This window comes from Strix aluco, chromosome 18, assembly GCF_031877795.1.
Source record: "Strix aluco isolate bStrAlu1 chromosome 18, bStrAlu1.hap1, whole genome shotgun sequence".
NCBI classification, from domain to species: Eukaryota; Metazoa; Chordata; class Aves; order Strigiformes; family Strigidae; genus Strix; species Strix aluco.
The window spans coordinates 11900970-11916108 of NC_133948.1; the positions used below are offsets into that span (position 1 = coordinate 11900970).

The 15139-nt window shown below is 42.2% G+C and overlaps 1 protein-coding gene across 1 annotated transcript; it reads right to left on the bottom strand.

The window, feature by feature from the left end:
- Positions 1-707: 707 nt before the first annotated feature.
- On the bottom strand, positions 708-10754 carry YWHAH (tyrosine 3-monooxygenase/tryptophan 5-monooxygenase activation protein eta). Its single transcript, XM_074843879.1, has 2 exons — positions 10309-10754; positions 708-2152 (listed from the first exon to the last, which is right to left on the bottom strand). The coding sequence occupies exons 1-2, from the start codon at positions 10393-10395 to the stop codon at positions 1496-1498; spliced, it is 744 nt and encodes a 247-aa protein (XP_074699980.1). The 5' UTR covers positions 10396-10754; the 3' UTR covers positions 708-1495.
- Between the last annotated feature and the right edge of the window lie 4385 nt (positions 10755-15139).

Sequence of the window (15139 nt, forward strand, 5' to 3'; positions counted from 1 at the left end):
ATGACCTTTGAGCTAGCTCAGGTGCCAGTAGCAGTCTGGATGCAGCAACACATAACAGCTAACTTTTCCTGCTTCTTAACATACCATTACAGAAGGACGTAGAGAACCAATAAATATACATATACACTAACTGTTGGGAGGAAAAAAAAAACACAAAAACACAACAACATAAGCTTGGGGACTAGACTTCGGTTCACTAAAATAGAAAGGCATCCTTTAAGAACAAATACTGCTTCTGTTTGAAGCAGGTAAATATGAAATAAAGTTACTGGGATTTTCATGTGTAAAGGTGATTTGGTGGTTAGCACTTCAGAAAAAAAAATGTTTAGAAGTTACACTGGACAGAAGCAAATACAAGTCTCTACATTGGCACAAAAATTAATGTTCTTTACAACTTTTCAGCTCCTGAGCAGAATTGCATTACAGCTGCTCTACCAAGAAAATAACTAAATATACCACCTTTGGTGGAAACTCCATGTTAACACAGGTGAGCAATATCACATCTACATGGCTGTAGGTGGTGGGGGGAGGGAGGAGTGTGTGTGTGTTTTGGGTTTTTTCCTTCTTTTCAGCATACTGGGTTATTTTGTTTGTTTGTTTGTTTAGCACGTGATTAGACTTCTCATCAAACTTATGATTAAATATGTTTTAACCCATCAGTGATGTTAGGTAACTCAATCTCTGCTTTGAACAAAAGACAGGACAGCTTATGTAGAGATAACATCCCCGAAGCAGCATTTTATTTTATTCATTTAATTCCAAAACATTTAATTTAGAAGTCTGGCATCTCAGTCATCCATCTTAACATGGGCTAATATTGACATAGTGTTGTCAGAATACACAGACAACTAAACAGCCAAAGAGTTTACAAAAAATAAATTCATGATTCTTCAAAACAACTGCAAAAGGTTACAAGTATCAAAACTCTTAGGTAGATGCACTGCATTAAAAGAAACTGTGCACATAAGTTAGAGGCAAAAAACCAAATTGCTACTGAAACCTCACATTTCAAACAGTTTATTGTAAACTGATGAACAGGGTTGTCATTTCACATCAGCTTAACTGTTTTCATTGACTGAAAAAAATTTGGGGTGGCTAATTTATTTTGCATGCACAAAATGTACTGCTTAACAGAACTGTCAGCTCATTTCAAATGGAAAAAAAATTTAACTGGACTCTAATTATCTTCAATCACTTTCCATTATTCTTTCCCTTATTTTCCAATCAACAGGCAAACTAAAAATGCCTCATTTACTATGCATCTTTCTGCACTGCTCAAGTGCAACTAAGATAAATAGGGCCAATAAATCAATCAATCCATCAATGCCCACAAAGACTCATCTGAAACTGCTTCTTGATAAAGTGGACAGCAGATCTGAACAGCTGTACAATACAGATATGCTTAGCACTAGATATTTAGTGTGACTGTGGCAAGGAAATATTGGTGATGATGGGGATGGTGAAGTGGATGAAAGAGGGATTGGAGGAAAGCTTTTTAATTATTGCCCTCTCCTGCTTCTTCGTCTTGCTGATCACTCGTCCACAGAGTGAGGTTATCTCGAAGCAACTGCATGATGAGAGTGGAGTCCTTGTAGGAATCCTCATTTAGTGTGTCCAGCTCTGCTATGGCATCATCAAAGGCTTGTTTGGCTAAAAGGCAGGCCTGCTCAGGAGCATTCTGGATTTCATAGTAGAACACTGAGAAATTGAGTGCCAGCCCAAGCCTAATTGGGTGAGTGGGCTGCATGTGCTCTTTGCTGATTTCAAAAGCCTCTTTATAGGCAGCTTCTGAGGCTTCCACAACACTGTTCTTCTTCTCTCCAGCAGCAACTTCTGCCAAATAGCGGTAGTAATCCCCTTTCATTTTCAGATAAAAGACCTTGCTCTCATACTGGAAGTCATTGCAGTTCTTGATCAAGTATTTATCTAGGAGAGCCAAAACATCATTGCAGACTGTCTCAAGCTCCTTTTCTATCTTCTCCCTATAGGCTTTAACCTTCTCCAGCTTCTTCTCATTCCCATCAGCCATAGTCTTCTGCTCTATGCTGCTGATGACACGCCAGGAAGATCGTCTAGCTCCAACTACATTCTTGTAGGCTACAGACAGCAGGTTTCTATCCTCATTTGAGAGAGGCTCATTCAGCTCAGTTACCTGAAAATACAAACAAAGATCAAATTTAAAGGGTTTGTCTTACAGGAGAGAGAAAATTTCCTTCAATGCTTCCATCACGAAGTACAAAATTCAAAATTCCTTCTAGATCCCAAAATTCCTTCTGGACAGGAGTCAGTTTGTAACACTGAAAGTTTAAAACTCTTTCTGCAGTCAAGGCTCAAAAGAGTGAAACCCCCGCAGTTTTGTTGTAATAGAACGGGTATTTAGAAGCCATTGCAAAGTACATTCACTGAATAAAAGTGAGTCAGGCTCGTGTAACGGAGAAGCATTCACAGAAGGAAGGCTCGGGTTTTTTAGGAAGTCTGCCAGAAATATGCAGACACCACACTTAGTGATTAATTTAAATGTACCTAGAATACCAGTTTTATGAATCTGGAACACAGCACAGACACTGGAAACTGGTGCAGTTCTTGCATTTTGTTCCCCTGCTGCTTTCTTTCATTCAACAGCAGAGATGGAAGCGCTGCAGTCATTATGCTTAAGCTCTGCATAGTACAAATGGAATTAGTGTTTCATAGTATCTTTCAGTCACTTAGTGAACAATTATACAAGGTAATACAGAAGTTATCCTGATTTCTGCTAACTGGTGGCTGCAGACAAATTTCAGGGATAGGACATGAAAGAACCTGCATAGAAATAGAATAGGAAATCAAGGGAAAAAAAGCTGTGATCAACTCCAAATTCCTATTACACAAAAAAAAAAAAAACCACACCTGTATTTAGGCCTATTTCACTTGCTGTGTTAATTTAGGGAATAAAACCTATCAGACTTATAGTTGAAGTTGTTCTACTTTTGCAAATTTGCAAACACGAAATTAAACTCACAGGAATTAGAATGAAAAACATAACTCCACTACTTTAAGCATACTGCATTAAAAGAAGTCACCAAATTTCTAAGGATATGTACTCTGGTGTGAAAGTAAACTTGTCCTTGCTTGGACACTGCTTAGAAAATTAACAATTTCTTTTCAAATGTGCATATTTACACTGCTTGACAGGGGCATCAGAATGTTCGCAATTTTATTCTGAGACTGCTGGTGTAGTCAGTGTACCATCCGATAAATGTACATCTTTCCAAGTCTAAAAATAATTTATATAAATTATAACTGTTACAGTGAGAGCTGACTTTCAAATTTAGGTTTTGTTCTTAAAATATTCTATGTCAATTAGTTTTAACTCCAAAATGCCTTTTCCCCAGAGCTCAGGAACCCCAGCTCCCAAAAGACATTGCACTGCCTGGCCTAATACAATAGAGACAATCTGCAGAGGGTAAAATGCACAGGACTCAACGCTAATGACATCTTCATAATCTTCTGCACAGCTTCCAATCAACATCCTCCCAACAATCCCTCCCTCAACAATCTCTACTATGACCTATCTATATCATCTTCTCTAGTAAAGATATTAACTCCCTCAAGATATAAAGGCTCAGTTAAGAGCTTTTTATTCTCTACAGTCTATTAGTATAGCACTTTTACAAAAATAAAATAAAATAAATCCACCAAAGATTAATAATCACTTGGTCATTCCTGCACTGCTGGAGAACTTTGCTTGAGAGTTCATTGCAAGTTCTCACACACAGTGGTTGATCTAAAGGAGTCAGTAATGTTTTGCTAAAACTTAAACACCATTTAACCACACAATTAAATCCTTTCTCCCCCACCTGTCTTCATTATCTTTATAGTATTAAAAAAAAAAGTGATCTGTTACTGTACTACTGAGCTATATTACCCACAAAAATAAAAACTGAGTATAGAAAAGTAGACAAGGCACAAAAATAACTGAGCATGAGACTTAGTGGGACAGGACAATAGCAACAGAAACACCATCTCTTGGCTTTGCCATCCAGACTCCATATGAAAGAAATTAAATCTCCAAGACTGCAACCACAGCTATTCTAATTCTTCACCTGATACATCTTCACCTCCATTTTTCACCTCATCCTCCACTCACCACCTCTGTTCCTTACCCTCAGCTAACTGCTACCCTCATGTTCACCCCTTTCCCTCTGCTTCAAACTAAATGTCCTTCTAAATGATGGTATTTAAGTATTCAATAACAAAAAAAAAAAAGCAGTAATCCTCAACCTTCTTATAATTTTTTCTACCTCCTTAAGGTGATTTCTTAAACTTTCTAATATAAACTTTTAGAAACAGATGTCTTCTGTGTATTCAAAACACCAAAACAGCATTTTTACAGCACATAACAAATGCCCTGGGAACTATCAAAAAATTTTGAGTACTAAACCCTACATTTTTACTATGCTATATAGCTAGTGTATTTACTTTAGGAGAGATAAATTAATCAGTTTTCAAATCTCATCCAGTTTCTCACAAGAGACAAAATACAACCTTACAGGAACACCACTAGCCTTGAAACAGTATTCCAGGGGTTTTTTCCAGTCGATTGTCTCACTTCCATTTTTAATTGCAGAAGATGCATCACAACACCCACCCTGAGAAAGCTGATTTATAAAGCCCACTTGCACAGGAGCCATTGCAATTGCAGATAACCTACACCTGAAAAGCCTTCTGACCTTTCCTAATCACAACCAAAATTCAATGCAAGTGACAATAAGCAGCATATTTGCAGAAATTTCTGAAAATCACATTAATAGCAGGAGGATCTTGTGAAGTCAAGCATGAACTCTGGTAATCTTTGCTGGTCTTTACTCAACATTCAGTATTAAAAGTAGGTCTACAGTACAATCTTTAAAATGCAGTATAACTTTTGGAAGCATCTTCATACTATATTTAGACTAGCCAGTTTAGGTTTAGCTGTTGCATCAGTTTGGGCTGAGTAAATTTGCTAACTCTCAATAAGTACCAGGCTAACAGAACTTATCCTGACACAGCAAGATTGAGGAATAGCAGGGAATACTCAAGATACATTCACACAGAGCACAACAAAAAAAAAAAAAAAAAAAAAAAAACAGGAGAAAAGCCATCTCTCAGGACTAACTGCAGAACAGTTGTTCACAGGTGGAAAAAGAATGCTAACTTCTTAACCAAAATTCAAAAATATCTAAGATAAGACTAAGAGATTAATTAAGGGATTATTCCAGTTCATCACTAGATGCTGTATAATTTAATTCCCAAGACTGACTTAAACTCACCTTGAAACCATTCCTTAAAATAAAAAGGAAAAATTAATCAAGCAGCTAATTCAACATGCTTAGGAAATGTTTACTAGCTTTAAGATGCATCAGAAGTTACTGATGTATCTTGGATAATCAGGAACTACCATCAACTCAAGCCCATGGCAAATTATTCCCCATCCTAGCTAAAAAATGCTGATATTCTATGTCGATGTACCTAAAAACGACATCTACCTCCCTGGTGTAACAGCTATATTGCAAGAAACTAGACTCAAAGGAAAGCATGTGACCTTTATGGAACTATCAATTGTTTTATCTATTTCTGACACATTAGCAAAGTAGATAAGAACAGATATGTTTCTCTTCACATGTGGGGACGATACACAAAAAAAGAAAAATTTCCTTCAGCATTTTAAGTTATTTCCTTCTATCTTCCATTCTACCTGTAACCTTTCTTTAATAGAAAAAAACTTGGACTGCAATAATTTACTTTTACATTTTAGACATAGACACACTTTCTTATAATGGCCATTAGAAAAATCTTAAAAGATTAAAGTCATTTGTAGTATAACTTCAAAATAGTATTTACTTACTTAGGGATTACTCTATACTTTCCTTATGCAAACACACCTCTCTCCCCTCCCACCTAAATTTGGGGTTATTTTCAGCCCTGAGCCAGATGATGCGATGGAACACACAGGCTATGATGTGCTAGCAGTTTTCATTCAGACTGACAGTCTGCTTTTTGTAATGAGAATACAGTGCAAATCATTTATTTCTATCATACTTACAGGTATCTCTACATACTCACTCCTCCTTTGCTTTATGCCCACAAAGTTCTTTCACAGGTTACTGGGAAAAAAAATGTATGTAAAAGGAATCCCAGCTATAACCCTGGAATTCCTAACTACACATGCTGATGAGCGTGACAGTACTGTATCAGCTCAGAAATTACTTCCATGTGTGTGATCCCACATGGGCCACACCAAGCTGAGTTACTTTCACATGGAAAGCACACCAAAGTGAAGATTCCACAACTGACAGCGGTTCTATGATGCACTGATGGATTATTTAGTAGAATTTGACCGAGGTCAACCAAATGTATGTGATTATACTTCTGGTTTTTCAGCCAGAGCATATAAGTCACAGCTAGAGCCAGTTCTTAGCAAGATGCTGTAAAAATTACTATACCTGAGCCAGTATAAAGTCAGGTTTAATTATTAAAACTCTCCTGATACAAAGTTATATTGTCCGAAATTTTTGAACAAATAGAAGCCAGACTAATGAATTTAAACAAGATCAGTTTCCTGCATCATGTGGCTTCAGTGTTCTATATCAAGGATTGGCAGTTCTATAGCTAGATTTACTGTATAAAACCCAGTAAGGAAGTAATCTCACAGCAGGGGAGGACATTGTTTACATTAAAGGCATCTCACCCCCCACACACACACATACTTCATTAACCCAAAATCAGACACTGATGTGAAGAACTCAGTGATGCAATACTAAAAATATGGAACATCCTAAACGTTTAAGTCCATTTATGCACACAGATAAAGCCTACAAATTAAACTAGAACCTCAAGTTATTTTGCTTAAAAAACTTTAGATCATTCCAAGACTTAAATTTATTTCACACTGACTAGTATTTCACACATGACTAATGTTAATATTATACATCTCACATAACTCATCTTACCAGTTTTAAGGTGTAAATGACTTTCTACCCACTATGTAGCCATACTAGAAAAGCAACATAAATTAGCAGAGGTCCTGAGCACTACATATTAGGATTAATACTGTCTGAAATACTAAGGGTTTATACATCTAAAATGTTTAACTATTTCTGGAATGATCTAAACCCAAAGGTACTCAATGCTGTATTCAAGATTCTAGAGTATCTGTTCCATCAAGTAAGAACCTTTAACATTTACACCAGAAGCACATCTTCCCCCAGTGTGTCAAGAAGTAATTTTTTACCTACCGTGTAGGATTATTTCAAATAGTTGGAATCCTGGAGCAGCGTTTAATGCAATGAGAATGACACACCCCTTGGAAGAATGCCATTTAGTAAAGGCACATTTACATATGATTGTATTTTCTATTAAAATAATTTGGCTGGAAAAAAGTAAACTAAACTCATTAATTTATAACAGCAAACTTAGTGAAAGTTTCAGTTCTCTCTCCTGCCTACACATTATAAGCCAAAATATGAGAATTCTTTTAAGAAAAAAGTTTAATAGCAACAAAAAAAGAAGTATTATTGAGCAGTTATTTAAGCTGAAACTACTTCATCTGGCTTTTCTTTAAAAGAAGGAACCAATAGGACTGAAAAATAAGTGTTTCTCCAGCTTGATGACAGCTGAAATGGCAGTCTTGTCATACTTTTTCTTCCTTCAGTGGCAGTGTCAATAATCATGCAAATACGCATTTGCTAAAACAGTCTTTGTTACTTTGTTTTTAGGAGTAACTCTCAGGCTGTTGGCTATACTGTGTATTGTAGAAGTGTGGTGATAAATATCTAGAACTGAAATTAATAATTCAGAGTTCTTTTTACATTGGAAGCACACTACTTTCATACAGCACTTTAAAAAACCATCAGATATGTTATATTCAGATATTTTACAAAAATTTTTAAAATAAACTTTTCAAATCATGATATCCTGCATTGAGAACAGATTTCCGAGTTAGAACACTGATTTCCTGTTGAAGCAAGTCTAACATCTCTGGAGTTCAAGATTATTTGAATATTATTCTATATGGATAAAAACTTCTCTTAATAGCAGTTATTTACAACCACTGAAATAGAAGGAAATATTAGCTGTGTGAGAAGACACAGCCCACATAACATTTCATAGGAGCTTATGTTCAGACCTACAAAATCAACTTCAAACACTGAAGAGCATTCTGGAAGTTACCATGTTCAAGTGAACACCTGTAATTGAAAGCCAAGTAACCAACAGATGCTACATTATAGGCATGCAACAGTATATGAACAGCTTAAACAAGGAAACTGTTGCCTTTTAAATTCAGCTTTACTTTTTGTATTTTTAAAGTATCTATAATGTAATGTTTCATAAATGCTTAAGACTCAACTCACAAAGTGTTCTCAAGCTCCCAATTACAGCAGCTCATCATTATACAACTCACTTGAGAGCAAAAGTAGCATGACAGAGCAGAATACCGTGACTCAGGATGAATGAAATCGCATAGTAATTAGGACAGTTTAAAAAGACAACTGAACATACACACTAGTTATATGTACTTTATTTACATATTTCCTGATGCATAGCAACTGCATTTGGTTTGTTCCACGTATGTTCAGAGAGCCATGCATATACTATAGGTCAGCAATATTTGGAAAAATAGAGGTATCTACGAACTACAGCTAGAAATACTCTTCTAGAGCAGCAGTGGATTTCAGTGGCTTCTCCATTTCATCTTTTAGAATTAGCAACTAAAAGATTAAAGAGATAAACAGAGATGTTACTACTACATATATGTCAAGAATTCTAGCGATATGATTAAAATACAGGTTATTTTAATGCCTAGTGCCTCTGATATTGAGACACTCGGAAGTACTGCTGCTTTAGAACTGGATTGGTCATAGCGTTTATTATGACACAATAGCAAACATGAACAAGAGCTGCAAAATAAGTGTCTTTTTACTGCCCTCGTTTAAGGGAGGCGACATACATCACAGCCCTCAAACGAGGCTAAATGGATTGATTCTTACAACAGAAATGTGAACTCCATTTGAAGCTGCTCTTTCAAACTAAAATCATCTTGTGTCTTTAAACAGCAGTACTCTCAAGGGAAACTTGATTCCTCTTGGGGCCTCTGGTGTTCACAAAGGACAGATCAGCAAGAACAAACCAATTGTAATCAGATACAGCAAAGACACTGCTAAGCATTTACTGGCATTAACATTACCCTTAACATTCAGATTATATGAATACTTTGTTTTTTAAAAAAAGGGACTAGACATATAAGTTAGATCATTCTGCAATTTTATTATGTATCAGTACAGACAGGTCAGTACAAGTAATGGTCATTGCTTGGTTCTGAAAGGAGCCGAGTTGCGACTGTAACTTATCGTTTAAACACATGTCAGTATTCAACTGGGCAAGGAAGGCACTGAGAGTTTGTTACCCTACAAAGAAGAGGCAAAAAGGCAACGTTAAAGCTTGGGAAACGCTCTCTGTGCACTGGGTAGCTGTTATACCCGGATGCAACTCCTGTACCAGCTTTGAGTCAGAGTCCTGGTGGCTGTGGGTGAGGCCTCTATTCGTGCCTTTTATCGCGAGGCAAAGGAAACGTCTAGAAAAGGAAGGGGCTCCTCTTGCCGCGCGCGGCTTCCCCAGACACCCCCCGCCGCAGCGGCCACCCCACCCCACCCGCCCCCCCAAGCGCTTGCGTGTCCCAGACTCCCCGAGAAGGGGAGACGCACCCCAAGGTCAAAGCCGCCATCCCCGTCCGGGGAGGGGGGCGGCGCGCGAGGACGGACCCCATCTTGAGCAGGGGTCAGAGAAAGGACCCGCCGCTGCGCTCCCGCCGCCACGGGCAGAGAGGCGGGCAGTATTCAAACGGCTGCACCGCGCGTCGGATTGGCGGGGCCGGGGGAGAGAGGCGAGAGGAGGGCATGGGGACAGCCACACCCCCGGGAGCGGGAGGGCTGCGAGGGAGTCCTTACCGGGGAGTGAAAGAAACCAGGGAGGAAGAGAAGAAATTTTGAAAGAAAAGGGGGATATCTCGGTCCAGTTGGGACCGGCTACCGTTTGTTTCGCCTCTCCCCGAGGCAGGTAGTAACGGGCACCGCCCCACACGGCGGCGAGGTGTCCCGGCGGGATGGTCTGGCTCTTGCTCCCGCCCTCCTTTCTTCACCGCGACGGGTGGGACCTGGCGGCTCCATCCTCCCCGGGACCCAACTCCGCCTCGGACCAGCCCGGACTTCCTTTCCCTCCCTCCCCGCCACTGCCCACCCTTCACACTCCTCCCCGGCTAGGACCCACAGCCGCCACGCTACCAGCCCCACTCACCGACTTCATGGCCGAGGCCATGTCGTCGTATCTCTCCGCCTGCTCGGCCAGGCGGGCTCGCTGCAGCAGCTGCTCTCGGTCCCCCATAGCCGCTTCCGTGGTGGCTGCCGGGCTGGGCACACTCTGCGCCCCTCGGAGAGAGAGCAAGGGGGGAGGGGGGGCGGGGATCTGAGCCTCGACACGCGCGGGCGGTGCGAGTAAGGGAACCTAAACGGAGCCGCCACCTCACGCTCGCTCGCCCGCCCGCCCGCTTGCTGGCTCGCTCGGCGACCGCTGGGCTGGCCTCCGCCGCCGCTCGCCCCGCCGGCCGGCCGCGCTTGCCGGGCGACGGTTGGCGCCTGGCGCTGACGGACCGCGGCAAGGCGGGCAGGCGCGCGCTCGCTGCGTCCCCTCCGCGGCGTGTGCGGCTCGCGCCTCTGCGCCCGGCTCGGAGCCTCGCGCTGCTGCCGCCGCCTGCGCCTGCGCGCTGGGAAGGCAACGAGGGGGCGGAGCCGCGGGGACTGCAGGGGAGGGGAGGGGGCGCTGCTCCCCCGCGTTCTATTTCTAGGTGACGTCACTTGCTATAAATAGCCATCCCGGGGCGCCGGCCGGGGGGGGCGCATGCGCGCTGCCGCTGCTGCATTTTACTGCTGCAAAGGTGGAGGTGGGCGGTGGGCGCGGGCATTGCGGAGACGGGCACGGCCCGGCCGCCCCACGGACCGCGCCGGGCATGAAACGCCTGCGGACGGGCTCCGCGCCCCGCCCGGCCTTCCCGCGGAGCTCCCCGCGGGGCTGCCACCGCTGACCCCCGGCCGGGGCAGGGCAGGGCAGGGCACAGGGCAGCCCCCCGGGCCGCCCCTCCACGTGCCCGGCCCCGCTCTGCGCCATCTCGGCTTTGTGCTGCCGTGGCCTCCCAGCGCCGGCCCCGCGGTTTACACAGTTGTGTCTCATTCCCGTGAAATAAACCTATCTCGCAGCCCAGCTGCTTCGAAACGTTCCTAGTTGCGGGGGTGGTGTAGGCACGGGCCAATTCTACTACCTTGCCTAAGAGATGCAACTAAATTCAATTTTACTACGTATTTTAATTTGTAACAGTCGAGCTCCTCTTCCATAAATTGACAGAGTGCCGGCCTTACATAAAAACCCTCTCGAAGGAGAAGCGTTGCACAAACGACACAGCTGCTGCCGGTGTCTGCAGAAATGCTAGCACTCACGTTACTCATCTCTTACGATAAATTGTAGATTAACTTTGTCTGTTCAACCCACAGCCAGCATTTAAACATCACTGCACCACTGTACTTGCGGGGAGCTGCCCTACCCCGAGCGAAGGCTTTGCTCACCATCGCAGCAGGGGCTGGCGGGAGCTCCCCTGCACTCTGGCCCCGGAGAAGCGGGCAGCGCGGCTCACCGGTACCGGCGGAGGCAGGGGATGCGGCTGCTCTCGCTCCTTCCTCACTGTCCTCCCGCTGTCCCCACCACTCTCGCAATTGAGTAAATCCAGCCCATTGTGACAGCCAAAAGTTTTTAGCCTTTAACATTGCTGGCTTTTGTGCACTAAACCCTAAAGCCGTTTAAAATGAATGTTGCAGTTAGTTTTAGAAGGAACTAGATGATTATTGCTGATTTTTTTTAAAGAACATAAATAAATATTATGACAAATAAGAATAAATGGTAATATATATATGTAGCAAGCTATAAACTGATTGCCAGAACATTCAGGAAATAGCTGTTTGCAGGACTGTGAAGCACAGTTGAACACACGTATCGGCAGCTGAATGGCGCCTCTTCCCTAACAGGATTTCATTTTCACTGTTTCTAAGAGAAGGCAGTGACATATAAAACCTGAACAGAAAGGATCCCAAGGATCAGCCTAATTCATTATCATCATTAATACAAAACTTGCATTGATTTTACCTAAGGATAAAGCTTTATCTATGAACAGCAGGAACGTGTTCCTGAAAATGTAAGATTCAATGTAAAAATATAGATTTTAATGTACCTAACGCTTATGCAAGAATAGTGAGAGATGGGCCAATCCAAAATGCCCAGTACACTTCTCCAGTTTGGAAACTTTGCAGTTGTAATAACTTCTTAGTGGAGATTAGTCAGGCTGCAAAGCGTTCCAACAGTTCTGAAAATTTGTAGGGTCTACCAAAAGCTTTCTAGTCTCGTACAGCAGTTTCAGACTCCCGAGGGAAACAGATTACAAAGTATTTTTAAAACCAGTTATTCACCCACTGAACCAGACAATCTGCAATAATCTGCCAAGTATACGTGGATAACTCTGTACACGCACAAAAACATTCTCATTAAATGCTTCTGGGTTTTCTTAATTGAAGCTTCTGTATAATGGCTATTTCTCAGTCTAAAGCATCTCAAAAATTCTTAACCTTGAATCCTTAAGGTCATATGTAACCTCGTTGCTCTAAAATCAGACACGTCTAAATGCAAAAGTTGCAAGGAAAAGTGCTAAAATAAGGCAACCTTGCATGCAGCATTTCAACAGCCTGACCGTAACCTAAAGAAAGTGAAGAGATTGCACTTCACACATATAATGTCTGTGAGAGAGTACCTATATTCTCCTGTGCGCACAGTGCCTAGTGGTCTGGATCTTCAGCCATCATAGTGGCTCCAGGGACCTACAGAGGTACAAATAAAAACAAATTAGAGCTCACACAATGAGTTTAATCTGCTACAATATCTATAAGCTAAGTTACAATGTCTCAAAAAGAAAAATGAAAAGGAAATGGAAGTGTCAGCAGACCTTTTACTAGAGTGCTGAATGGGGGGCAAAACACCACAGAACTCAGTGGTTCGGCAGCCGAGCTCAGAGGCCAGGCATCGCGCGTGACCTTCCGGAGCTCCAGATTTCCAGCAAAGCTCAGGCAGGAGCTCAGAAATGCTGCTCTCACGAGGCAGGATTGAGAGTTGTTGGCAAAGTGACCACACCCAGCAAGAATTTGTAGATGGAGAAACTTATGGTACTGAAAATTGCACCATGACCTAAGGCAGTGGCTCTGCTCCACAGGCACATCTGATTATTGGACAGCACCGATGTTCCACAAATAGCTGCTCACTGAAATGCCGTTCCAGTTCACTGCTCGGCCCCGCACAGGGGCACCGGGGACACCAACGCAGTCTCGGAGGGCATCTCCCCGGTGCTGATGTTTAGCTGAGGGGACAGAGCTACCAGATACACTGGTGAAGAGGAAACACCACAAGGAAACCATGCCATTCCCAGCCTTTCCCCAGGGCGGAAAGCCTCCCCCTTTGGTGGTTCTGGTAGTGGTGAGGGAGCACGCACCTCCTGCAGCACTCTTCCTGAGACCTGTGGAACTATAGCAGCAGTACTACAAAGTCCCTGCCACTAAGTCTCCTCATCCCTGAAACAAACGGTCTTCCCTCTCTTTGCTGCAGCAAGGAAATGTTTTATTTAGGGATCGCTGAATGATAAAAGTCTTGGGGACAAGACACTGAAAAACAGAGAGAGAACAGAAGCAACTACCAGTTGATGGGGGAAGTTAACCACCTTCCACATCACAGCAAAGGAAGTAGAGATGAGTATGGTAGAGGAAGAGAGATGGAGAGTTTGTGGGTATCTGATCTTGGAAATACCGTGACTAGCACTTAAGTGGGGCATGATGCTCAGATAGTGCTGTAAGGACAGATTCTTTCACAGGCTTAGGAGTATCTGTAATTTTTATTGTTAGAATCCTGGCAGCACAGCCCCCCAGTAAAGTGAGATAACTGCGCATCAGGGAGGAAAGGTGTTGTAACCAGTGACAAGATCAGAGCACGAGATAGGAGTGGGTGTAGCTGAAGTGTGATGAATCTTTCCCAAACCACAAGGGACTATAATTTCAATGATACATTTCTAACCAAACCATACAGCACAGCTTAACGAGCAGCAGAACCCTCTAGGCTGTCACAGTGTGTGTGACAGTATTCTACTATTTGTCATATTTCAATTTCGTATTAATCTTGATTCATTCTCACAGAACTTCCCTCATAACTCAAAGGTAAAACCTAGAATGAAGGAAGAAAGATTACACTGCCTGAGAGCTGCTCATAAGCAGTAGGGTTCATGATGTGAATAGTAAAGGAAATTATCTATCTATTCACCAATATGGGAAGATATTTAAAACAAAAGGGCAGTGATTTGTACAAAACCTGTGAAGCTCTTGCTTCATGGGAAAGGTTATGTCTGGATATTGAAACCTATTTGGGATAACTGCAGTATATTTAATATCACTCAGCATTCACACACAGTAGCCTTTTGCATGTTCAAAATCCTGTGCAGACACGACTTGATAAATCCTCAGAACTCTCTGGCAAAATGTGCTATTTTCAAGCGCTTGCTCATTTCAGAGTCCAGTGAGGAATAAGCACTATGTCTGAATAAAAGATTATGGCAGTGTTTTTACTTGCCAGAATGATTCAGGGATATGCACAGGAGGCTGTGAAGCATGCTCAGTTGTGGGGGTTTCTTTAAGTGGCAAGAACACAGTAGCTAATTGAAAGCAGCTTTAACTCTTTATGAGCTGCTTCAAACCACAGTGTTTGCTAATCCTGTCCAGACATAAGACAGTGTTTTTATTCTTTATGTAATCAAAGGAAAGTAACCAGAATTCACAAGCATAAACAGGAAAACATGAAAAAGCCTGCTTATCAGAAGCTGTCACCAGAGCACCATATTGAAAAAAGGCTCTATATGTAAGATGAAAAAAACCCAACCTAGGTGAAGCAAATACTAAAAGTGAAAAAACTAAACAAACAGAAAAACCTTGATCCTACTAAATCCCAGGGGTTTTGGAGGTGCTGAGCATTTGCAGCCTACAGATGAGATCAGAAT

Coding starts and splice junctions, on each gene's coding strand:
- YWHAH (XM_074843879.1), bottom strand. CDS start 10,395: ATGGGGGACCGAGAGCAGCTGCTGCAGCGAGCCCGCCTGGCCGAGCAG. Junction 2,153..10,308: donor TGGCCTCGGCCATGAAGTCG/GTGAGTGGGGCT, acceptor TTGTATTTTCAG/GTAACTGAGCTGAATGAGCC.